General features: G+C 42.5%; 1 protein-coding gene across 2 annotated transcripts in view; it reads right to left on the bottom strand.

Annotated features, from left to right (window-relative positions):
• LOC145410919 (nischarin) overlaps positions 1–27,105 on the bottom strand; it is a 106,113-nt gene that overhangs the window by 12,665 nt on the left and 66,343 nt on the right. For both annotated transcript variants that reach the window (XM_080280961.1, XM_080280960.1), the window contains 2 exons: positions 5,515–5,784; positions 933–1,100 (listed from right to left, as the gene is read on the bottom strand). In XM_080280961.1, the coding sequence (XP_080137087.1) occupies positions 933–1,100; positions 5,515–5,784 (438 nt within the window). The remainder of the gene's footprint in view (positions 1–932; positions 1,101–5,514; positions 5,785–27,105) is intronic.

Here is a 27,105-nt window from a genome sequence, read left to right as displayed (position 1 = left end):
AAGGGTCAAACGTACAGAATGACAATCATTAGGTGGATGTGTGGTGAGTCCCTGAGTGTGAGGCCTGGTGGGGCTAGGTTTACAATGGAAGAGTTGAGGGGTAGGATGAGACTGGAGTGTATTGGTGCTGTGATGAGGAGAGGTAAATTGAGATGGTTTGAGCATGTGGAGAGGATGGGGGGATAATAACTGGATGCAGAAAGTGAGGAGTGTTAATGTTTTAGGAAGGGCTGTGAGAGGTAGACTGAAAAAGACCTAGGACAAAGTCACTAAGTGTGACCTCAAGAATAAGGGACTAAATAAGGAAGCTGCCGTATAGATCAAGCAGCATGGATAGCCACCATTAGGTGACCAACGCCAACACATGCAAGCATGTTGGAGCCTTCAAAACTGAACGATAATCTCAATGTACAATGTACAGTACTGCTTCATCAAAAATACATAAACCCCTTGGTAAATAGGCATATGTGAGGTTAAAGCCTTACTGATTTAACATAGTTGCTAATTTGGATATACAATGACTACCAGTTGCTTTGCTATTGTTGCTGAGCAACTGCAGTCTGTCTGGCTGAGCATCCCCATTAACTACAGGAAAGCAATCACTCCTGCAGGGCTGTCCTGTGCAGCAAACCAATATTTCTTGATTGCATACAACACCTCGCTTAGAAGCTCCCTTCCAACGTACGGATTACAGCATATCCTTTAGCCCTTTGACCATGCACAAATTTTTTTTAATGAATAAAATTATTTGGTATTAGAATAAACTATCATACCACGGGGAACTGTCTTGGAGCAGAGCAATACATCAAACCTTTCTTAGCCTAGGAATTTTAGGCAGCAGAGGAAAATAAGAGTTAAAATGATGTTAAATATTTGTTGAACATTTGTACCAGACACTAACTCAGGAGATACAAATGAAAATTACAACCAACCTGAAGTGGTATGAAGGTGATAGGGCAGCCATCAGTTAGAACTTTGTCCCCATCATTATAAAAGTGGCGGGCCAGAGACTGCAGCAGATGGGTCAGCTCATAGTGGTGAAGGTCCAGGAACTCTGCCAGCTCTCGAGGAAGTGTGTGTTGCATGAAGTTGATGATGGTCTGGCAGAGGACCAAAAATTAGGTTAGGTTAGCTGACATTAGGTTAGGTAAGGCTTGGGAGGGGGAGAGGAGGAGGGGGATACCAAAGATGAGATGGAATGATGAAATGGAGAGCCATATAAGAGGCAGGTGTGAACTGGAGCGAGAGCTGTACGAGAAGCTGATGTGAGCTCCAGGGAGAGCAGCCAAATGGCAGAGGATTGGGTGACTTGCAAGTGATTTGTTTGTGGTCACCTCTTACGGGACTGAGGTGCCTAGCAACAGACAGACAGATATATTGAAGGCTTCGTTTAGTTTGCGGGTTTGACTTAGTAAGGTTAGGTTGTTTGATAACATTTTGCTAAATCACATAACTGCTCAGTCAGATCAGATCTGGTCTAAGTTACAATATATCCAGCTTAGGTTTAGGTCAGACCAAGGTTTAGGTTACTTATGTTTAAGTCTTGAGTATGTTAGGTTGAAACTGTAAGGTCCTTCATTCGATGTTTGGTATGATTATTTGCTGACAGCCATGCTACAGTATTTATATGCTGCATATAATGAACATTGAACAGCTCTACATGCCCTTCAACAACCAAGCAAGCATGATATGGAATACTGATAAGTAAGGTTACTTGTGCTACTACAGTTATCTTCATCCCACTTCATTTTCTCACCTGCAGGAGGAGAGGGGTAATGTACAGAAAGCCAAGAAAAGGAAAGAATATGACACTGAAATAGCTAATAAGAAGACAAAAGTGTACTTCATTAAATGGGCCACAAACTCATTCATTTATCATGCATGCCCCTTGAACCTGGTTCTGTCTCACAGGTACTGTTTCCCATATGCATGGTAGTTTCATAAATACCAACCAGAGTCAAGCTAATACCTGTAAAAAAAAAAAAAAAAAAATGTCAAACCCTTGTCACACACTCCTCCAATCAAAATTCATCCAACCAGTTCACCATGGCAGTTCAAGAGCCTTGCCAGTCTCCATACCTCCTTTCTCACAAACTTCTATCTGTCTATCTATTGCCAGATGCCTCAATCCTGTTCGAGGTGGCCACAAACAAATCGCCTCCACGTCGCCCTGTCCCCAGCCATTTCACTGCCCTGCTCCCAACTCACACCCCCCTCTCTCATATACCTCTCCACCCCATCCCTCCATCTCATCCTCGGCCTCCCCTTCCCTCTCGCCCCCTCCACCTCACTCACATACACTCTCTTCGTCAGTCTTTCACCCTCCACCCTCTCCACATGGCCAAACCACCTCGGTGTATTCCTCCTAACGCTTCCTATCACATCCACATCCACACCACAATGCTCCTTTATATCCTCATTTGTCAGCCTGTCTCTCCATGTGACTCCACAGGCTCCTCTTAAATAACTCATTTCCACTGCTCTCAATCTTGACTTGTGCCCTTCCAACAACGTCCAAGCTTCACTTCCATACGTTAGAGTTGGTGTCACAATACTGTCATGTAGTAACTTTTTCACTTCCATGCTCACTTCCCTGTTTCTTATTACTGTTTTCAAGGAACCAGCAACCTTTCTTCCCTGCTGCACCCTTTCAAGCACTTCACCCTACAAACCTCCATCCTTACTCATCACACTACCCAAGTACTTAAGCGTACTCACATTTTCCAATCCCTCACCATCCAACCTCGCTGTACATTCACTGACTTCACCTCTCTCAAAGACCATCACTTTACTCTTCCCTACATTCACCTTTAGATTCCATTTCTTCCAAACTCATCCACCAAGCCTTGCAGCTCCCCTTCGTCTTCACTCAACAACACAGTATCATCTGCAAACAACAGTACAGGGAGTTTCCAAACACTATCCTCTCTCACCAGGGCCACTCCAACATCCACTACCCTACCTTGTACCTCTTATTACCCCATCCATGTACAGATTGAACAACCATGGAGACACGACACATCCTTGTTTCAACCCAACCTTCAAAGAGAAAAATTTACTCAGTTCATCATCCACACACAATGCAGCCTTAGCACCATCATACATACTCTTCACAGCATTCAGCAACTTCCCATCTACTCCATATATTCTTAATACTTTCCACAATTCTTGTCTATCCACCCTGTCATATACTTTCTCCAAATCCATGAAAGCCGCATACAACTTCTTTCCCTTCTCTAGAAACTTTTCCACTAAAGATCTAAGAATGAATATCTGATCTACACAACCTCTTCCCTTCCTAAAGCCTCCCTGTTCTTCTCCAACTAATTCCTCTGTTCTTTCTCTAACTCTGTCAATAAGTATCCTACCATACAGGTTTCCTATTATACTAAGAAGACAAATGCCCCTATGATTACCACACACTTCTCTTTCCCCTTTTCCTTTGTACAAGGGAATAATTATACCTGACTTCCAATCCCCCGGAACTCTACCTTCCTCCCAGGCCAATCTGCACATCTTCCGCAACCATTCTACTACTATTTCTCCCCCATGCTTCAACATTTCACCACACACTCCATCAATTCCTGGGGCTTTCCCCAATTTAACTTTCTTCATTGCTTCCACAACTTCTATCCTACTGATTTCTTCCTGTTTTCTCACCTCCCTCCTTCTCCCAGCCATTCCCCAGCCACTTATACTCACATCACTTCCATCCTCTATGTTCAACAATTCCTTAAAGTGTTCTCTCCATCTGCTCACTTTTTCTCCCTTCTCCACTAGTAATCTACCAATTTTATCTTTCACTCCCCTGCTAACTTCACTTCCATCCTGTCTTACTCTCTTCACCTCTTTCCAGAACATTTTCTTACAATCCTTACACTTTACGCTCAAATTCCTTCCAAATTCCTCATCCACTCTCTTCTTACTCTCTCTCACTAATCTTTTTACCTCTCTCTTTCTTTCTACATATTACTCTCTCTTCCACCTCTCAACTTCTTCCATGCCCCTATTTCTCATCCATTCATTGTATGCTTTCTTCTTTTGTGCCACAGCCTGTCTCACCTCTTCATTCCACCATGCTGTTCCTTGCACCCCCCTTCGTCTTCTCTTCATCCCACACACCACATCACATGCCGCACATATTTCTTCTGTGAATATTCTGCACACACCTTCCACATCCCCCATCTGCTCCAATTCATATTTGCCCAATCGTTCCTCCACTTCTCTCTTATATTCTGCCTTCTTCTCATCCTCTTGTAACCTTTCCACTCTCCTTGCAAATACTCCTTCTTCCCATCCTTCCCTTCTTCTATTACTCCATCTTATTTGTATCTTGATTCTGGCCACCACCAAGTAGTTGTCAGAAGGTCCACTCCCCCAACCTCTATAAGCTCTTGCATCCATTACACATCTTCGCATCCTTTCATCCACACACACATAATCAATCGTTGCCTTCCTTTCATTCAGTTCACCACCCACCTTTCTCATCACTCGCCATGTATACCTGTGGATCATTTTGTGCCTGAAGAGGGTATTGGCTATCACCAACCCCCTCCCAGCACAAATGTCCACTAACACACTGTCATTCTCATCTATCTCAGCAGGCACACCCCATTCACCAACTATTCCATCCACCTTCACATTCCCTATTTTACCATTCATATCACTGATCAAAAACACTCTCTCATTCCTTCCAAACTTTTCCATGCACACTTCCACATTTGTCCAGAACTCCTCTCTCACTCTGCTTGCACGATCTTGGACTGGCGCATACACACACACAATCGCCCACATTTGTATTCCAACTTTCAGTCTTACCCACACAATCCTTGACCCAACTGATCCATACTCTCTTATGTTCTTCTTCCATCTTTTACTCACAACTAACCATACACCTTCTTTTGCCCTCTCATTCTCACCTACTGCTGTACATATACCCCATCCATACTCCCATTCTCCCACACTCTCACCTCTCCAATTAGTTTCAGTTACTCCACATACATCAACTTTCGCATCCTCAAGCACCTGGACAATCTCTCTCTCTTTCACCTCATCATTCGCACCTCTTACATTTCACGTTCCGATTACCATGTCCTTTGTCCGGTCCTTGGTCGTCATCTTTTGGTCAGTCCTTGTCCGAGGCTTCTTGTTTGTCTTTTTAGTTAGTTGTTTTCCAAGAAGGGGCACTAACTCTCCGCCAACCCTTTTAGTCGGGGGAGTATTCTTGAAAAACTCCCCTACCCTTTTCACAAAAAATTTATACCACATGACATCTATCTAGGCTATCTATCTATCTATTGCCAGACGCCTTAATCCCCTAAGGGGTGGCCACAAACAAATTGCCTCCATGTCGCCCTGTCCCCCTCCATTTCACTGCCCTACTCCCAGTTCACACCCCCCTCTCTCATATACCTCTCTGCTCCATCCCTCCATCTCATCCTTGGCCTCTCCCTCCCACTCCCCCCCACCACGTGACATAGTTCATACATATTAACCAGTACTTAATTTACAAACCTGCATATACAATTCTAAATCAGCTCTTCTCCTTTCTATAAAAGCTGGGTCCTTATTGCCTATTATCTTCTTTGGTGGCAAGAGATCTCGAGCAAGGCCATGGTTGCTGACAAGTTTCTCATGTAGTTCAGCAAAAGCGTTGTAACGTTGTTGGACTGACCACTGGACGGTTCCCACTTTAAGAGTAATGTTATACAAGGTGATGCCATCAACCTGCTCTGTGCCTGGTATGCGTGCTTCCACATGATGTTCACGACTCAAGGAGGCCATCTGACAGAAAACACAAAAATCAGCTAAAAACTATTAAGGATACAGGATCAACTAATGTGCAAAATACATAGTAGCTGGCTTACAATAAAAGACTATGCAATACTGCTGAGCAAAGGTACTGTACTTCCTTTGGTATGCTCCAGTACACTACAGTAGTGCCCAAAAGATTCCAATAATGGAGTGACAAAAGTACAATCACTGTAGGTAAACTGCACTACAGATCATACAATGTGTGTGTGTGTGTGTGTGTGTGTGTGTATTTACCTATTTGTATTTACCTATTTGTAGTATACAGGAATTGAGCAATGCTTGTGTTGTCCTGTCTCCATATCCACATTTATCAAGTCTACCTTTACACACATGAATGTTTTTCTCATGCACCACCTCTTTGTCTAAGTCGTTCCAAATATTTAAGTATATACCTAATTGTGATATACACGGAATGTACTATGCTCATGGGTTTCCGTCGCTGTTTCTCAATAAGTCGAATTTAACTTTAAACTCGTTTATGTTTTTAGACTGGACGATCTCTTTGTCCAGGCTATTCCATAAGTCTATACTTCTGTAAGGAAAGCTATATTTCTTGATATCCTTCAAGCAGCTTGACTTTTTCAATTTCATTCCATGTCCTCTTGTTGCTCTCTTATCCCATACAAACAGATCTTCTTTGTCAATTTTATCTACTCCCACCATGGTCCTGAACACCGTAATCATGTCTCCCCTCTTTCTCCTTTCCTCTAACGAAGGCAAATCCAGTTTTTCCAGCCTCTCTCTGTATGACAGGTCTGTCAGACTGGGGACCATCTTGGTTGCTGTTCTTTGTATTCTCTCAATCTTGTTTATATCTTTCTTTTTGTGTGGGGACCACACTACCGCTGCATATTCTAACCTGGGGCGGATCATGGCCACTATCAATTTTTTCATCATTTCCTCATCCATATAATGAAATGCTACTCTTATGTTAGTCAAGAGCTTATAAGTCTCTCCAACTATCTTGTTAATGTGCTTTTCTGGTGACAAACTATCTTGGACCAGCACTCCCAAATCTTTCTCTTCTCTCCTTTTTGTGATTAATTCATTACCCAAAAAATAATTCAGTGATGGTCTCCTGGTACTTTTACCCATTTCCAATATTTTACATTTCTTTACATTAAATTTCATTTCCCACGTCCGGCTCCAATTGTGTATCCTATCCAAATCCTCCTGCAGTATTTTACAATCCTCCTCAACCTCTATCTTCCTCAAGATCTTTACATCATCAGCAAACAGACTTGCATAACTGTTCACTCCATCTACCATATCATTTACGTAAATCAGGAACATTACTGGCGCCAACACTGAGCCTTGAGGGACTCCACTTGTTACTTCCCTCCATCCAGACATCTTTTCCTTTATTACTGTCCTCATTTGTCTGTCTCTCAAAAAGTCTCTCATCCATTCCAGAAGTTTCCCCTTTAGTCCTCCTATATATTCTAGTTTCCACATTAGTCTCTTATGAGGTACCTTGTCAAAGGCCTTCTCTAAGTACACACAATCCACCCAACCATCTCTCTCCTGTACCACATCAATCGCTCTTGAGTAAAAGCTCAACAAGTTTGAAACACATGACCTTCCACTTCTGAATCCAAACTGACATTCAGCCAAAATATTCATCTCTTCCAGATATTTTATCCATCTGTCTTTCAGGATTCTCTCACACAATTTTGCGACCATGCTGGTTAGAGACACTGGTCTATAATTCAGGGGTTCTTCCCTGTTTCCTCCCTTGTAAATTGGTACCACATTTGCCCTCTTCCATTCTTTTGGCACTTTCCCCTCTTCCAGTGAGCATACAATTAAGCTGTGAATTTTATCCGCCAGTTGTTCTCTGCATTCCTTCAGTACCCAATTAGAAATTCCATCAGGTCCTGGGGCTTTCCTTACATCTTGAGTTTCCAGTAATTTATACCCTTCCTGTACCTCCACTTTTATATCTTTCATCACCGGAACATTTCTAATCACTCCCTCCCCTTCCACAAGCTCCTTTTCTTTACTGAAAACTGACTGGAAACATTTGTTCATTATTTCTGCTTGCATTGCCGCATCCTTAACCCCTTAACCGCGGGGCGTCACTTTCGTGACGCTTGGGAGCAAGGGATCATACCGCGGGGCGTCGCTTTTGTGATTCTGTGTTATTTTGAATTCACCCGGGCTTCCAAGTGGGGGCTTGTATCATCTATCAGTACTGCCAATGTCCAACACTAGTCAGCACTCCTAATCTCATCTGTACTCCCATCCATTGTTGACAATTTAGCCATTTCTCCCCGTTCTTGACTCCCCTCCCTACCCCCCCTCCATTACCCTATCCTCTCGCCTGCCCGGCCATGCTACGCTAAGTAAATCTTCCCTGGAACTTTTCACTGATTTCATCCATTGAAATAAGCCCTATATCGTATTCTTATACCAAATAATATATACAAGAAAGAAATAAGGTAAGTGAGAGTGCCATACACCTGGAATTAGCTAATTATCACCTGACAACACCTCACGTGCACTCGTTCGCTAATTTTCGCTGTTTTTTCCCCCTTGAAATATGCCGTATAATCTATTTTCGTAATAAATATACATGTAAGGAGGGAAGGGAGAAGCCTAAGTGATATTTACATTCACCTGGAACTACCTAATTTATAATGTGTTGTCTAGATTTCCTGCCAATCATATCAGTGCTACACAAAGCTGTTTCAAGATTTAACATTGGTAGCTCTGATTATATATCTCCTAAGTAGGCCTCTAATCTATTTTCGTAATAAATATACATGTAAGGAGGGAAGGGAGAAGCCTAAGTGATATTTACATTCACCTGGAACTACCAAATTTATAATGTATTGTCTAGATTTCCTGCCAATCATATCAGTGCTAGACTTAGCTGTTTCAAGAGCTACGTTGGTAGTGCTGAATAACCCTCAAGTAGGCCTCAACCCGGGCCAGCCCTCCTAGCAGTTCTCTCTCAGATTCCGAAGAGGGGGTACGGCTCATCCTCTTGCTGACTTCAGGGCCTTTTTTCACCCCCATGCAAGGGCCCTGTGACCTTTACCCCCTACTAAACCTCGTGTGGAAAGAGGTAAAGGGCTGACAATTGATAAAAGAGTGACTACGATCTTTCTATTGAGTAAAACAGTGCAAGTGGAATTGTAAATAATGTGTAATGTGTAAACAGCAAGTGAAAGTAATGAATGTAAATATACGTGAACAATGGAAAATAGTTTTATAAGTTACTTCAAGTGACAGTGCATAACACAGTGTAAATAAAATAGAAATGTAAATAACGTAAATAAAATAGAGAACGTAAATAGAAATGTAAATGAGTAGTATTATAAGAATACGAGTATATACCCTAGGAGTAATGAAAGTGAAAGTTTCACTATAGCATGTCTGAATACTATGAGTTATGAGAGTGAAGATGAAAGTGACATTCACTCTCAATGCCAGTATACAGGACGAGAAAGTGAATGCTACGTATTTTACTGAAAGAAATTGAATCCCTACAGTGGCAATAAACTAATACTACTGAAGGAAACTTATGGATAAAGACTGTAGATATATATAAGTGTTATGTAGTTATAGAAATATAAAGTGTGAGGGGTTTTATGAATAATAAATGACAGAGTACCAAGATTGAACTAGCGGAAGTGCGGCGGTCAGACGCGCTCATAATTTTCATTGCTTTCACATTGGGTTTTTTTTTGGAGTATGGATCCCAAACTACTTGAAAATCATAGAGTAGTATTTATAGTGTTTATATCTGGCTGTGGTAATCATATTATGGGTTGTCGGGAACTGTAAAGTGGAGACTTCGTTACCCAACTTCAGAGGTCTCCACAAGTCCTACGGTAACTGACGAAGGCTCAACAAACATTCCAGGAGAAAGCTGAAGGTATGTGCCATAAGCATATATAATTTTAATATTCTAGGACTAATAACTGATTTTTGGCAAATATTTTTTGAGAGTCTGTCGGAGCCCGAATAACCCCGGGGCACACGCAAAACATCAGTAAACATGCCCGCGGTGTAGGGGTTAAAGACCTCTCCTTCTACTTTCGGCTTGGTGATTCCTTCCTTTTGTTTCAGTTTACCATTAACAAATCTATAAAACAGTTTGGGTTCATCCTTGCATTTGTCAATTATACCTTTTTCGAAATTCCTTTCTTCTTCTCTACGTATTCTTGTGTATTCATTTCTTGTTCTTTTATATTCTTCCTTTGTTCTGTCGTTACCTCTCTTTCTCCAATTGTTCCACGCCTTATCTCTCTCTTTTTTTGCTATCATACACCTTCTATTAAACCACTCTTTTTTCCTGTTTCCTTTCCCTCTTACTCTTGGTACAAATTTTTCCACTCCCAAATTATAAAGGTCTAGAAAGATATCCCACTTCCTCTGTATCTCTCTTGTTTCTCTGAATTGTGTGTGTGTGTGTGTGTATACTGTATATACAGTACCAGTACATCTCCACAGTATGCGAGTTCCGAGTACACGATCCACCTTGTATGTGAGGACCTCTTTTTTTCTTTTTTTAATGTATTTTTTATTAGTACACGAATTGAACTCCTTGTAGGCGAGACGGGGGGCGAAGAGTGGCCCAAATCCGCAATTACCCCGAGTACACTACATTGCCCCCCCAACGGTTACTTACGCTCCGCCCACCTTGTGACGTCGATGCTGCTCACTCATCGTGTGATGCCCATATGCGCGCTTGGAGGGTGGTGAGGTAAGAGACCCAGTACAGGAAACACACGCACACAGAGGGTACACTCACTGTTCCAGTTACTTCCCCATGTACTCAGGCTATTTTTTCTGTGAGCCAGGAGATCTGCCCCCTCCTCCAGGAAGAAGTAGTGAATCACCCATGCCATGAAGATGCAAGTCATTAGGAAGAAGGAGAGTGGGAAGGGTAACACGGCCATTGGTAATGAACTAGGCTTGGCAGAATCATCTATGCATACTATATGGGCTAACAGGGAGGCCATAAAGAAGACTGTGAAGACATATGGGATGGCAGCATTGGATGGGAGAAGCAGGCTGACCAACCAGGCTATAATTCCCATGGAGCGGTACCTGGCTATATTTATCCCGAGGAACAAGAAGGAAGGAATTCCACCGAACATGTGCTACATCAGGGACCAGGCCAAGATTTTCTACAAAGCTGCAGCTCTGAAGCTTGCTGTAAAGAAAAAAGAAACCATTTAAAGCCTCCGTGGGATGGCTTTGCTGCTTTCTGAAGAGAAAGGAGCTACGTCACATTTGCCTCACGGGGGAGCGTGTTTCAGCAGAAGAAATGGCGGTCAGGGATTATCCAGCCATCCTAAAGGGGATAATCGACAAGGGTGGCTACAGCAGGGACCAAATTTATAACACTGATGAAACAGCCCCATACTACAAGGCTATGCTGAAGTGTACTTATATTAGTAAGCACCAGCACCAGGCCTGGGGCAGAAAAATCAACAAGAGCAGGATAACACTCATGTTCGCCATGAACTTATCAGGCTCACACAAGATGCGGCCTGTTGCGATGCATATTGCAGCACACCTCAGATGTTACAAGAATCTGCGCTGCATGGATGACAGTGGGGTATGCTGGTACAGCAACTCAAATGGTTGGATGACAAGTAGCATCATTTCCGATTGGCTGTTGAAGCGTTTCACCCCTGATGCAGAGGCAAAATCCCGGGAACTTGGCATCCCCTTCAAGGTGCTTCTCATCCGTGATAATGCCCCAAGTCATCCAACCTGGCTAGCAGACCTAAGCAAGGAATGCAGGATCATTTTTCTGTCCCCAGGAACGACCTCTCTCATCCAACCGCTAGACCAGGAGTTGATTGCAACAGTCAAGCAGCTATACCACCAACGCCTCAACGATCACCTCTGCAGCAAGACCGACAGCTGTGAGGAACTGCAGGCAATTCTTGACTTGAACACAGTTGGGAGTGATGTCATGGATGCCGAGGATGGTTTGGACTCGCCACCCGCTTCACCAGCTTCATCCTCACCATGCACAGCATCCGCACAACCAACTTCAACTCCTGAGAAGACTATTATGGCTTTTTGGCAGTCATTCAATCTCAAGGATGCCATCACTCTCTTGTTGTCCTCTTGGGCAGATATAACCAATGCAACAATTAACCATGCTTGGCGCCTTCTCGTACCGCACCTGTGTGAAACCACACCGGGAAGCGGCTTTCAGTGCCCGGCCACTGCCGAGGCAGCCACTCTCACAAGTGCACAAGCTGTGCCCGGGTTTCAGGCCGTCTCGCTGGAGGAGATCAGGGGTTTACATTCAGCAGCAGCAGAGCAGGATCCCCAGGAAATCGTGCAGCGAGTGGACGAGGCCAATGCAGAGCAGAAGATCACAGCAGAAAACCAGCAACACCAGTGATGGAGAGTGGAGATTTGTCCAAGATGGAGATCAGCTGGGTACTGTGTGTCCTTGATAAATTCAAGGAAGAATTCAAAGACATCGACCGCTCTCAGTTGACAGCGGAGAAGTTGATGTCTTCACTGGACAAAACCTTCCGCTATTACACCGACAAGTACAACCACGAAGTAAACAGACGGAAGCAAACACTCATCACCCGTTACCTTCGGCTTGAACAAAGTGAGGAATCATGCCCTTCAACATCAGAAGAGCCACATACTGTGGAGGATCAAGAGACTGATTCAATGTCTGAGGTGTCAGAAATAGACTTTGAAGGGTTTATGAACGAAGTGAGTGCATTGGCTAGCGAAAGTGTCGAAAGTGCTGGTGACGAAAGTGGTGAGGAAGTTGGTGTGTCGGGTGGTGTGGTGGGTGATGCAGGAGATGCACGCTGGGTGCTTCATCCTGCCTCGGATCCTCTTCTTACCTTCATCACGCCTGTTGTCCTCTTGGGTAAAGGTGAGCAGCCATATTCTTGTTGCTTTAGTTAAGCCATATCCTTGTTGATTTACCTACTAAAGCCATAATCTTGTTGGTTTACTTTATCTTAGGTAGTACGTCTTAGATAGTTTCCCTGTATAGTACAATACTTAGGTCTGAAAGGCGTCTCAAGGTTTGCCCATGAAGGAGCCGCCCATATGTAATTTTTCCCATAAGTTTATGTATTCACAGTACACGAATTTCTAGTACGCAACCTCCTCTGCCGCCCATATACTCGCGTACGAGGGGGATGTACTCTATATATATAAACACACCAATATATAGCGAGTAAAGCCTCACTATGAGAGACTAATTGAGCCCTAAGTCATTCCAAAAAAAGCAATATTCTGATAAACGCGACATCAGGACTTCCCCCTGCTAAACTGGACTTTTTCTGATAAATCAGACATTAGGCTGGATCGCAAGAACAGTTCTTAAACTGTTTTCAATACCCCTGCTGTACTATATTGTATTATACATTCACAACAATAATCAAATGGTATAATACAGTGAAAGTCCTGTAATCCGAATGGCAGGGGACCGAGGGTTTTTTGGACTATTGTACGTGTATTGTTTTTTTCGGACTATTGGGAGGGACCTCTGAAAACATTAGATATATGTACACTCACGATCACTAATTTCTGCCCAGGGGTGCCCCCTTCCTACCCCTACCCAACCTTCCCCCACCCATCATTCTGGCAGATGCATCTCAAGCTGATTTCATGCTTAACATTCTTGGTCCCACTACTAATACAAACATAGAACACTAGGATATGTTAAAAGTACAGTATATAATATAACTATCAAGCAAGAAATTAATGCATTATGACATTGACAGTAAAACAAAAATGTTAACAATGGCCACCTCAGGCCTCATGTTTGGGTGCACTGCTTTGAAAACACACACACACACACACACACACACACACACACACACACACACGCGCACGCACACGCACGCACGCGCACACACACACACACACACACACACACACACACACACACACACACACACGCACTCAGGAGGCAGTGAAGATTTGTGGGGAACTACAATGTTAAATATAGCAATGAATAATGTAATGACACAGTGGGTCAAAGAAGAGACACGATTCCGAGGTGATGACACACCAACAAGATTAGATTTACTGCTAACCAAAGAACCTGATGTAAATGAATCTTTGAAATATCTGTGTCCTATAGGAAACATTGATCATGCGGTCATTGGGTTTCAGATGATAATAGGGAATGTGGTACCAAGAGACGAGCTTTATAGGTAGGCAAGGTACAACATTGGGAAAGCAAACTTTACAGGATAGAGAAAATTTTTTGAAACTGTGGATTGGAGAAAATTCAGAGAAACAAGAGAGATAAAGAGGAAGTGGGATATCTTTCTAGACCTCTATAATTCGGGAGTGGAAAAATATGTGCCAAGAGTAAGTGGGAAAGAAAACAGGAAAAGGGAGTGGTTTAATAGAATGTGTATGACAGCAAAACAAGAGATGGACATGGCATGGGACAACTGGAGAAAGAGAGGTAATAACAGACCAAAGGAAGAATATAAAAGAACTAGAAATGAATATATAAGAATATGTAGAGAGGACGAAAGGAACTTTGAAAAAGGTATAATTGACAAATGTAAGGAAGAACCCAAATTGTTTTATAGATTTGTCAATGGCAAACTGAAACAAAAGAAAGGAATCACCAAACTGAAAGTAGAAGGAGAGGTCTATAAAGATGCAGCAATGCAAGCTGAAATAATGAACAAATGCTTTCAATCGGTTTTCACTAATGAAAGGGATTTTGTGGAGGGGGAGGGAGTGACTAGAATTGTAGTGATACAAGATATAAAAGTGGAAGTGCAGGAAGTGTATAAATTACTGGAAACTCATGATGTAGGAAAAGCCCCAGGACCAGATGGAATCTCTAAATGGGTACTGAAGGAATGCAGAGAACAACTGGTGGATAAGATTCACAGTTTAATTGTGTGTTCTCTGGAAGAGGGGAAAGTGCCTTGGGAATGGAAGAGGGCGAATGTGGTACCAATTTACAAGGGAGGAAACAGGGAAGAACCTCTGAATTATAGACCAGTGTCCCTGACCAGCATGGTTGCAAAATCATGCACAAGAATCCTGAAAGATAGATGGATAAAATATCTGGAAGAGATGAACATTTTGGCTGAGAGTCAGTTTGGATTCAAAAGTGGAAGGTCATGTGTTTCCAACTTGTTAAGTTTTACTCAAGAGCAACTGATGTGCTACAGGAGAGAGATGGTTGGGTGGATTGTGTGTATTTAGATCTGGAGAAGGCCTTCGACAAGGTACTCCATAAGCGACTATTGTGGAAATATGGAGCATATTGGAGGACTGAAGGGAAACCTCCTGGAATGGATGAGAGCCTTTTTGAGAGACAGACAAATGAGAACAGTAACAAAGGACAGGATGTCTGGAAGGAGGGAAGTAACAAGTGGAGTCCCACAAGGCTTGGTGTTAGCACCAGTAATGTTCCTGATTTATGTAAATGATACGGTAGATGGAATGAACAGTTATGCAAGTCTGTTTGCTGATGATGTGAAGATCTTGAGGAAAGTAGAAGTTGAGGAAGACTGTTAAATGCTGCAGGAGGACCTGGATAGGATACGTGATTGGAGCTGGATGTGGGAAATGAAATTCAGCGCAAAAAAAAATGTAAAATATTCGAAATGGGTAAAAGTACCAAGAAACCATCACTGAATTATTTGATGGGTAATGAACCAATCACAAAAGCGAGAGAAGAGAAAGATTTGGGAGTGCTGTTCCAAGATAGTTTGTCACCTGAAAAACACATTAACATGACAGTTAGAGAGACGTATCAACTCTTGACCAACATAAGAGTAGCATTTCATTACATGGATGAGGAAATGATGAAATAATTTAAAGTGACTATGATCCGCCCCAGGTTAGAATATGCAGCAGTAGTGTGGTCCCCACACAAAAAAGAAAGATACAAACAAGATTGAGAGAATACAAAGAACAGCAACCAAGATGGTCCCCAGCCTGGTGGATCTGTCGTACAGAGAGAGGTTGGAAAAGCTGGATTTGCCTTCCTTATTGGAAAGGAGAGAGAGGGGCAACATGATTGCAGTGTTCAGGGTCATGATGAGAGTAGACAAAGTTGACAGAGAATATCTGTTTGTATGGGGTAAGAGAGTAACAAGAGGACACAGAATAAAACTGAAGCCAAGCTGCTTGAAGGATATCAAGAAATATAGTTTTCTTATAGATGCATAGACCTGTGGAATAGCCTGGACAAAGAGATCGTCCAGGCTTAAAACTAAAACGAGTTGAAAGCTAAATTTGACATATTGAGAAACAGAGACTGGACCCCACGAGCACAGCTCATTTCCTGTATATCACAATTAGGTAAATATAATTAGGTAAACACACACACACACACACCAAAAAACACAGACATAGACACACCCAAACACGCAGGCATGGACATGTACACAAGCAAGCACCCAATGCATGAGGCCTGTGATGGCAGTTGTTAATGTTTTTGTTTTACTATCAACGTTATAACACATTAATTTAATTAATTTCCTGCTGCAGCATGTTCACAGTTATATACTTTTTACATATCCTAGTGTTTTGTTTGTGCCCTACTTACGTGACTATGAGTGTGAAATATGAGGTTAGCTTGAGATGAAACTGCAAGTTAAGAATGAGGAGTGGAGAATTGGGAGAGGTAGGGGTATGAGGCAGGGTTGGGAGCAGGGGTAGAGGCGGGTGGAGCTCATTTCGTCCCCCCCCCCTCCCACTTTCCCTAAGTATATAGGGGTACGAAGGGAGCACCCCTGAGAAGAAATTAGTGACTGAGAGTGTTCATGATCATTAAACACTTAAAATTATATGGGTTATTGTTTTACTCACTGGTAATGCACAGAAGTGTAGATGAATACTTGCAGGCAGGTACATCCAAGGCCAAGAGCAAGTCCATGCCAGATACATCCTTAGATGAAGCCCAGAAAAATTCGAGAAAAGACAAAAAAAAAATAAATAAAAATAAAAAAATTTTGCCTTGACAAATTCGGAGTATAGGGATTTTCAGATTATTGGTGGCCGGATTAGAGGACTTTTACTGTATATACAGTATAATAATACTGTACTGTACACTGATAAACATATCTTTTATTTACCTTGTGGTAAACATAGCTGAAGTGGTCAGGCTGTCTGGACTACTTTTGGCTTTATCTGACTTTTTCCAATATACAGTATAAGAATTTAGTTCGGCAGTTCCTCGATTCCAATAAGAGCGAATTCTGGTCTGATGAAGTTCATTGTATTGAGGTTTTACTGTATACAAACCAGTATACAGATACAGCGAGTGCACAACATAACATGGGAATATTGTGCCTGGAAGGTCTCGCTTTATGAGAATTCTGCGTTACATGTTAAAGAGTTTCATGGTACCTATGCCAGCATCAAGTTTACCTTTGGGAAAATTTTCAGTTTTTTTTCCCAGGACATTTACCTACCGAATAAAGACTTCATTATATACAAACACTCAAGGATTCCTCATCTTGAATGGAAGAGGTTGTGGGCTTGCTGGGGGTAAGTGGAGTGGGGTTCCAAAGAGCAAAGATCACACAGAGCAGGTGTGCAGCCAGAGCATGGGGAAAGGGTAGGCTCAACTGGGACAGGGAAGCTCAGTGCACCGTGACAACATCCTGTGCAGACACATGACAGCCATATATCACAGGCTGATGCAACCCGCGCTATGGCTATCACTGGCCACACTGAGTCTGTTCCCACCGCATTATGTCCCTAGTATGCCACATTATGACTGTCTGATCACAATTCAGGGCCTCTGGCTGTGTTATGTCAATTGTCGCCGCATTGTATGGTGTTAAAAAAATTGGGCAGCTTCCTCCGCCTGCAGATTTTCGCGTTGACTAGATTTGGACATCAAAATTTGCCTCCCGTGTTATATGAGTTTTGAGCTATAGGATCGCAGGTTATGTGAGTGCTCTCTGTATCTATCTATCTATCTATCCATCTATATAAAAAAATAAATAATAATTTGGTTTTACGTCAAGTATCCCCGAAGGGCTAAGGCGTTGCCCCTGGGTAGAGGCCTTTTGGACTGGAGTGTGTAGCATTCTATGACTGAATGCCCTTCCTGATGTCTACCAATGACCCTTGGGTGGATTCAATCCTCCGACCCTTCGGCCAGAGCGGAGCGCTCTAACCCACTGAGCCACGGCTGCTACAATATATATATAGATAGATAGATAGATAGATAGAAAGATAGATAGATATTGTAGATATAGATGTACTGTATATCTACTGTATATCTATATCTATGTATATATATTGTAGATAGATAGATAGATAGATATAGATATAGATAGATAATATATATATACAGTATATACTGTATATATATATACACAGTATACTGTACAGGTACAGTATACCTTGACAAATGATACCCCTAGATGTGATACCCCAGCTTAAAGATGGGGGTAGAAATACCACCATACCCCATCTAACAATGACCCTGGTTCAACGATGGGTTTTGATTTTTTTAAACCGATTTTAATGATATTTTGGACTAAAATTGTGTTTAGATTTGACTTATAAACTCTTTTTTTGACTTTGATTAATGTGTTTTGGCTATAGGTGGGGTGAACATTGTCATTTTGGGGTACAGCTTACTAAACTTGATTTTTCCAGACTTATACAGCGGGCTCGCCTACTTTGCAAGCTCAGAATGTGCGAATTGCATTATGCGTGTGACCAAAAATCACAACCAAAAACCTTGAATGCACGAGTTTACCTAACAGAGCGTGAGGTAGAGGCAAGGAGAGGTTCAAAAACACTATTTTCCATTACTATGAGAGCCCCACCCCTACACAACTCGCCAATAGTGACCTAGAGGCTGGTGGGGAAGGTGCTCAAGAGGAATCTACAGTAAGATCTTGCCAATAACAACTTCGACAATAACGTTTTCGGCAATAACAGTAAGTTAGAATAGATACCCAGTTTCTATAATAATGACGGTTATTTCGCGAATACCAAGTTGTTATACTGCCAATACGTCCATAACAAGATGAGGAATGAAACAGACAAGCATGATGAGATGAAGGAAACTGCTGAAAATGTGAGCAGTACCGAGGAGGACAGGGAGAATCCTCCCCTCACCACCTCCCCTGACTCGCCCACTGCCATCCCCTCTTCCTCCACTGCCCCACATGACTCACCACTTGCCTCCCCCTGGACCTCCACAGCCTCACCTGACTCACCTGCTTCACCTGGCATACCTGCAGCCCCACCATAATGACTGTTGGTGCATTCTGGAAGAAATGTAACATTTGACAGGTGGTAAATTTCTTTGTCAAAGCCTGGGATAATACAACATTGGCTACCATTAAACAAGTGTGGTGAGGCCGGGGTGGCAGCAGGGGCACTCTAAGTGTGTTATCGTGCCTCAGAACCCCTGTTATTTAAGTCCATCAGGCCTATTGTCTACTGTTGTTATGGTGACTGCCCATATTTTTGTTATTGTAGCTATATCTGCAGTACAATGTCTGAAAATTTTGACCTTTATTATGTCACTATGGGACAAAAAATGTCCAGGACTTTCCTGTCACTTCTTATTGCTTTTCTTTCCCTTACAGGTGGCTTTACATCAAGTGAAAAGCCAAATGGTTTCATGTAAGCCAAGAAACCATTTACAACGCTGGGTGGTAACCATATAACCAGACCATACGTGCTCCCTACGTGTCAGCAAGTGGATTGGTGGAGGGTTAGTGCCCCTCCCCATAAAACAAATAACTCAAAGTCAAATGACCACCCCTTACGGGATTATGGCGTCTGGCAATAGACAGATAGATAGATAAGGGGGTACCGCTCACATGTTATTTTTCCCATAAAATTATGTATTGCCAGTGAGCCATTTCACACTGCACAAGGACCAAGACTGCCCAGTCTCTCGCGCACTGTATGAGCCCATTATAGTTGACGATTTTCAGAATTTATTTGTTGGTTTTAGTGAGTTATTTACACGTGTTAGGTTTAAGTCAGCTTCAATTACAGCTGTTAGGCCACTTAGATTGGCTTTAAACTTGTTTTTGGACTCATTTGGGTGGGTTTAGGACTTGGCTGGGGGGGGAATACTATGGCTCAAAAACGCATCCCTATACTTTACATGTTAAATCTACCCCAAGATACGATACCCCGCCTAACGATGGGTTTTTACCTAACCAACTGTATCGTTAAACCAGGATATACCTGTATGTGTGTGTGTGTGTATTTGTTCCTTTGATTTCCTCATATCTCAGCAACAGAAAAATAAGAGTAAAAGAAGATGATGTATATTCCAATTTCCACTCAATTAATGCCAATGTGCCACAGGGATCAGTTCTGGCACCAACCCTGTTCCTAGTTCATATTAATGATCTCTTATCTGTCACCCACAATCCCATCCATTCATATGCAGATGACTCAACACTTCATAGTTCATTCACACTCAGACATCCATTTCCAAAGTCTGATATCTCTAACTCTCAACTCAGTACGGCCATCTCTTTAAATTAAGACTTATCCACAATCAGCGAATGGGGACAAAATAACCTTGTCTCATTTAATGCTAGTAAAACTAAATATATATAATTTACTAATAGACGGGTATTGCCAAAATCATATATTACCTTCAATGCTGCAAATATTCCCATTTCCAAAAGTATTGAAATTCTTGACGTATTGCTTAACAATGCCCTCAGCTGGACCTCTCATGTCAGATCACTTGCTAAAACGACATCAAAGAAACTTGGATTATTGTACGGAGTCTGTAACTTCTTCACTGACGAGCAGTTAAGTATAATTTATGAGAGTCATGTGCTCTCTCAGCTTGAATACTGCTCACTCTTGTGGAATGGATGTGGAGGGGCTGCATTAAAACAACTAGACAAAATTCAGAACAAAGCTATTAGAATTATTAATAACCCTTCTATTACCAATAAACTACCTCCCCTACAAGTAAGAAGGAATGTTGCCTCCCTTGTGTTATTTTACAGATACAGCATTTTTATAGCAAATGCTCAGACGAAGTTGCGTCCATTATGCCACCTCTCCATGCCTTCAGTCGTGCTACACGGGCATCTGGCAGTGCTCATGACTGGAATGTCACTCAGCCATACTGCAGAACTTCTGCCTATCAGAATTCTTTCATTCACCGAACTGCATCTTTCTGGAACTCGCTTCCCCAGAGTTGTTTCCCTCCAAACTTCAACCTACAGCTGTTCAAGTCTAACTGTTACAGATATTTTATGAACAGAGGACACCAGTTATCTGGTGCAAGGATTTTTTTTTTGTTAACTCATTTGTTTTTCCTTCCTCTGTTCTGTTATTTAAAATATATATATATATATATATATATATATATATATATATATATATATATATATATATATATATTTTAAATAACAGAACGGAGGAAGGAAAAACAAATGGGTAAAAAAAATAATCCATACACCAGATTACTGGTGTCCTCTGTTCATAAAATATCTGTAACAGTTAGACTTGAACAGTTGTGGGTTGAAAATTGGAGGAAAACAACTCTGGGGAAGCGAGTTCCAGAGAGATGCAGTTCGGGGAATGAAAGAATTCTGATAGGCAGAAGTTCTGCAATATGGCTGAGTGACATTCCAGTCATGAGCGCTACCAGATGCCCGTGTAGCAAGAGGGAAGGTATGGAGAGGTGGCACCATGGACGCAACTTCGTCTGAGCATTTGCCAAAAAATATCTGTAAAATAATGCAAGGGAGGCAACATTCCTTCTTACTTGCAGGGGAGGTAGTTTATATGTAATGGCAGGGTTGTTAATGATTCCAACAGCTTTATTCTGAATTTTGTCTAGTTGTCTTAATGCAACCTCTCCACAACCATCCCACAAGGGTGAGCAATATTCAAGCTGAGAGCGCACATGACTCTTATAAATTATAGCTAACTGCTCATCGTTGAAGAAGTTACGGACTCTGTACAATAATCCAAGTTTCTTTGAGGTGGTTTTAGCAAGTGATCTGACATGAGAGGTCCAGCTGAGGGCACTGTTAAGTGAGACACCAAGAATTTCAATACTTTTGGAGATGGGAATATTAGTAGCACTGAAGGTAATGTACGAATCTGGCAATATCTGTCTATTAGTAAACTGTATATATTTAGTTTTACTGGCATTAAAAGAGACAAGGTTGTTTTGTCCCCATTCACTGATTGTAGATAGATCTTGATTTATGGAGATGGCTGTACTGAGCTGAGAGGTAGAGATATTAGACTTTGTAAATGGATGTCTGAGTGTGAAAGAACTATGTAGTGTTGAGTCATCTGCATATGAGTGAATGGGATTGTGAGTGACAGATAAGAGATCATTAATATGAACCAGAAATAGGGTTGGCGCCAGAACTGATCCCTGCGGCACGCCGGCGTTAATTGAGTGGAAATTCGAATATACATCATCTACTTTTACTCTTATTTTCCTGTCACTAAGATATGAAGAAATCAAAGGAACAAAAGACGTTAGTCCATAGCAAGGGAGTTTGGACAGCAGGGAACGGTGCCATACTCTGTCGAAAGCTTTAGAGATATCAAGAGCTACTGCATGAGTTTCTCCAAAAAGATCAATTGATTGATGGATGGTATGAGTTAAGAGATTGAGTATGTCAATGGTGGATCTTTCGTGGCGAAAACCGTATTGTCTATCACTAATTAAGTTGTTGGATTCAAGATGTTTAACAATATGCTTATTAATTAAAGTTTCAAATACCTTACCAAGAGAAGATGTGACAGCTATTGGTCTGTAATTGGAGGGGTCAGATGAACTTCCTTTCTTCGGAACTGGGTGGATATTGGCTTCTTTCCATGAATTTGGGAATAAAGAAGTACGTATGCATAGTCTGAATAATTTAGCTAGGACAGAGGCAAGTTCAGGGGAACACTTTTTCAAAACAATTGGCGGAATTCCATCTGGGCCTGGAGCTTTGTTGGTAGGTAAATTGTCTAGGATGGATTTCACGTATCCTGTCTGTATTTTAAGTGGGGCAATTTCGGGAGAATCAAGTTCCAGTACTGAGACATTCTGGCTGGTATCATCTATGGTAGAGTTTCTGGCAAAGGTACTAGCAAAGATATCTGCTTTCCCACGTGGGTCATTTGTAATATTGCCGTCTGAAGATTTTAGTGGGGGAATGGAAGATGACTTGTTAAAGTTATTATTGAAAGAATTAAGAGTTGACCAGAATATTCTATTGTCATTAGGGTTGTTAAGTAGTTTTGATGCTTGCTTTTGAAGAAAGTTTGATTTAGATAGATTTAATACAGCTTTTGCATGATTTCTAGCAATTTTAAATTGGGAGAGTGATTCAGATGTTTTTGATTTTAAGTAAGTGTTATATGCTAATGACTTTTGGGCTGTTGCTCTGGCACAATTGCCATCAAACCATTTTGGAGAGTTTGATCTTTTAGTGAAATGCTGACTTGGTATGAATAAATCCATACCAGCTAGTATTAAGTCGCAAATGTGGGACTGGGTAGAATTGGGATCACTAGAGAAGAAAGACTGCCATGGAACATCAGCAAGATAATTTCTAAATCCATCCCAGCCTGCCCTGTCAAAGTGCCATCGGGTCACCCCGACAGGTTCAGAATGGGGAGGTGTAGGAGGGTTAACTAATGAGGCTTTGATGAGATTGTGGTCAGAGGATCCAAGTGGTGACAGTACCTCTATCCTGTATTGATCTGGATTATTTGTCAAGAATAAATCCAAGAGATGGGCATTATGGTCAGGATTATCAGGTATTTGGTTGGTTGCTTTACCAACTGGGTGAGATTAAACGATTCCGCAAACAGCTCGCACTCTAGACCAGTGTCGTCAGTCCGGGCAGAATGCAATAACCATTCAACATTGTGTATGTTAAAATCACCCAAAATGGTAATTTCATTGCCAAGGGCAAGGTCAAGGTTACTCAACTGAGTGGATATGGAATCAAATACACTGGGTTCCGGAGAAGCATTGGGGGAACGATAAACTACACAGATATATTTGGTAATGTTTTGGCAATTTAATTTATGTAATGAGTAATCAAAACAACAACCTTCACTGGTTTACCAAGCCATCACTGGATGAGCAAACATCCAGTCTGGCATCTTTTTATTTACCCCCTGGGGGTAGGGGGGTTTCAAGAATACTCCCCCAGTATCCCTGCTTGTCGTACGAGGCAACTAAAAGGGTTGGTGGTGGGTTAGTGCCCCACCCCGTAAAAAGAACTAACTAAAAAAGCAAATAAAGCGCCTCGGACCCGGACGGACCATACGTTGACGACTAAGGAACAGACAAAGGACATTCTGAGGGTAGGAACATGGAATGTGAGAGGAGTAAATGATGAAGTGAAAGAGAGAGAGATTGTCCAGGTGCTTGAGGATGCAAAAGTGGATATATGTGGATTGACTGAAACTAAATGGGAAGGTGAAAGGATGAGAGAATGGGAATACGGTGTAGGTATATGTGCGGGAGTCAGTGAGAATGAGAGGGCAAGAGAGGGAGTATGTCTGATGATAAGCAAGAAGTGGAAGGAGAATATAAGAGAGTATGGAACAGTGGGTGCAAGGATTGTATGGGTGAGGATGAAAGTAGGTATACAAGCATGGGCGATTGTATGTGTGTATGCTCCAACAGAGGATCGAGTGGCAAGAGTGAAAGATGAGTTTTGGGCGAGAGTAGAAGCATGTATGGACAAGTCTGAGAGGAGCGAGAGAGTGCTGTTGATTGGAGACATGAATGGCAAAGTTGGGAATGTACGAGTGGATGGAGTGGTTGGTCAGTGGGGTGTGCCAGCTGAAGTAGATGGGAATGGTAGTGCTTTGGTGGACATCTGTGCTGGTAAGGGGTTGGCAATAGCCAACACCTACTTTCGTCATAAGATGATCCACCGGTATACATGGAGAGTAATGAGGAGGATGGATGGTGAACATGTTGAACGAAAGGCAATGATAGACTACGTGTGTGTGGATGAGCGAATGAGAAGACAAGTGTTGGATGCAAGGGTGTGGAGAGGGTGGGGAATGGAGTCTCGGACCATCACTTAGTGATGGCCAAGGTAGAGCTGCAAAGAAAGTGGTTGAGGAGGCGAAGGGGAAGACAGGAGGAAGCAGCTCTGGTGAGAAGAGTGGAGAAATTGCAAGATAGTGAGAAGAGGACAGAGTATAAGAGCATAGTGGAAGAAAGATTGGGAAGGTATGAGCTAGAGCAGATGGAAGGGGTGGAAGACGTATGTAAGATATTCACGGAAGAGATAAGCGCAGCGTGTGAGGCGGTTTGTGGAGTGAGGAGGAGATGCAAGGGTGTGCAAGGGACAGCATGGTGGAATGATGAGGAGAAACGAGCTGTGGAACAAAAGAAGAAGGCATATGGTGAATGGTTGGCGAGTAGAGGTAGGGGAGAAGAGGAGAGAGAGAAGAGAGAGGTATATGTGAGCAGGAGAAGGGAGGTTAAGAGACTGGTGAAGGAGAGTGAGAAGAAAGTGGATGAAGAGTTTGGGAGGAATCTGAGTGTGAAATGGAGGGAGAGTAAGAAATTGTTTTGGAAGGAGGTAAAGAAAGTAAGGCAGTGTGAAAGGGGAAATAGTAGGGGAGTGAAAGATAGGAATAATAGATTGTTGGTGGAGAAGAGAGAGAAATTGAGGAGATGGAAGGAGCACTTTGAGGATTTGTTGAATGTAGAGAGTGAGAGCAGTGTGAGTATAAGTGGTTGGGGAATGGCTGGGAGAAGAAGAGATGAGAGGAGGGAGGAAGAGATCAGTAGGTCGGAAGTAGTGGAAGCGATGAAGAAGATTAAGCTGGGAAAGGCCCCAGGAATTGATGGAGTGTGTGGTGAAATGCTTAGGTATGGGGGTGAGATTGTTGTGGAGTGGATATGGAAGTTGTGTAGATTGGCTTGGGAAGAGGGAAGGGTTCCAGAGGACTGGAAATCAGGTATAATTGTTCCTCTGTACAAAGGAAAAGGGGAGAGAAAAGTATGTGGTAACCATAGGGGTATTTGCCTTCTTAGTGTGACTGGTAAAATATATGGTAGAATACTCATTGATAGGGTTAGGCATATGACAGAGGAGCTAGTTGGAGAAGAACAAGGGGGATTTAGGAAGGGAAAAGGGTGTGTAGATCAGATATTTGTTCTAAGATGTTTAGTGGAGAAGTATCTAGAGAAGGGAAGGAAAGTGTACGCTGCCTTCATGGACTTGGAGAAAGCTTATGACAGAATAGATAGGAAAGGTATGTGGAAGGTATTAAGAATATATGGAGTGGAGGGGAAATTGTTGAGTGCTGTGAAGAGTATGTACGAGGGAGCTAGGGCTACGGTGCTAGTGGATGGTGAGCTGAGTGAGTTCTTTGATCTCAATCTGGGACTGAAACAGGGGTCTGTAATGTCTCCATGGCTGTTTAATATATATATGGATGGGGTTGTAAAGGAGGTACAAGGTAGGGCAGTGGATGTGGGGGTGGCCCTAATGAATGAGGGTGAGATTTGGAAGCTTCCGGTGTTGCTGTTTGCTGATGATACAGTATTGTTCAGTGAAGATGAATGGGAGTTGCAAGGTTTGGTGAATGAATTTGGGACAGTGTGTAGGAGGAGGAAGCTGAAAGTTAATGTAAACAAAAGTAAAGTTATGGTGTTTGAGAGGAATGAAGTCACAGAGTGTGCAGTGAGGTTGGATGGTGAGGATATGGAGAATGTGAGTGCATTCAAGTACTTGGGTAGTGTGATGAGTAAGGATGGAACTTTGGGGGATGAAGTACGTGAAAGGGTACAGCAGGGAAGGAAGGTTGTTGGCACACTGAAAGCAGTGATGAGAAATAGGGAGGTGAGTATGGAAGTTAAGAAGTCACTGCATGATGGTATTGTGATCCCTACCCTGACGTATGGAAGCGAGGCGTGGACCTTGCAAGAGGGGAACAAGTCAAGAGTGAGAGCAGTGGAAATGAGTTACTTGAGAGGAGCATGTGGAGTGACGTGGAGGGACAGGTTGACGAATGAAGAAGTGAAGGAACGTTGTGGGGTAGATGTGGATGTGGTTGAAAAGATTAGGAGAAATACACTGAGGTGGTTTGGACATGTGGAGAGGATGGAGAATGAAAGACTGACTAAAAGGGTGTATGTAGGTGAGGTGGAGGGAGGGAGAGGGAGGGGTAGACCGAGGATGAGGTGGAGGGATGGAGTTGAGAGGTATATGAGGGAGGGGGGGGTGAGTTGGGGGGAGGGGAGTCAGATGGTGGGTGACAGAGTGACTTGGAGGCGTTTTGTCTGCGGCCACCCTTTGCGGGATTAGGGCGTCGGGCTATAGATAGATAGATAGATAGTAATCA

This window comes from Coenobita brevimanus, chromosome 87 (genome assembly GCF_032717465.1).
Source record: "Coenobita brevimanus isolate Jiangsu-jjx chromosome 87, ASM3271746v2, whole genome shotgun sequence".
Classification (NCBI taxonomy): Eukaryota; Metazoa; Arthropoda; class Malacostraca; order Decapoda; family Coenobitidae; genus Coenobita; species Coenobita brevimanus.
Note: the sequence above shows the minus strand (reverse complement) of the source record. Positions and strands in the feature narration are given on the sequence as shown.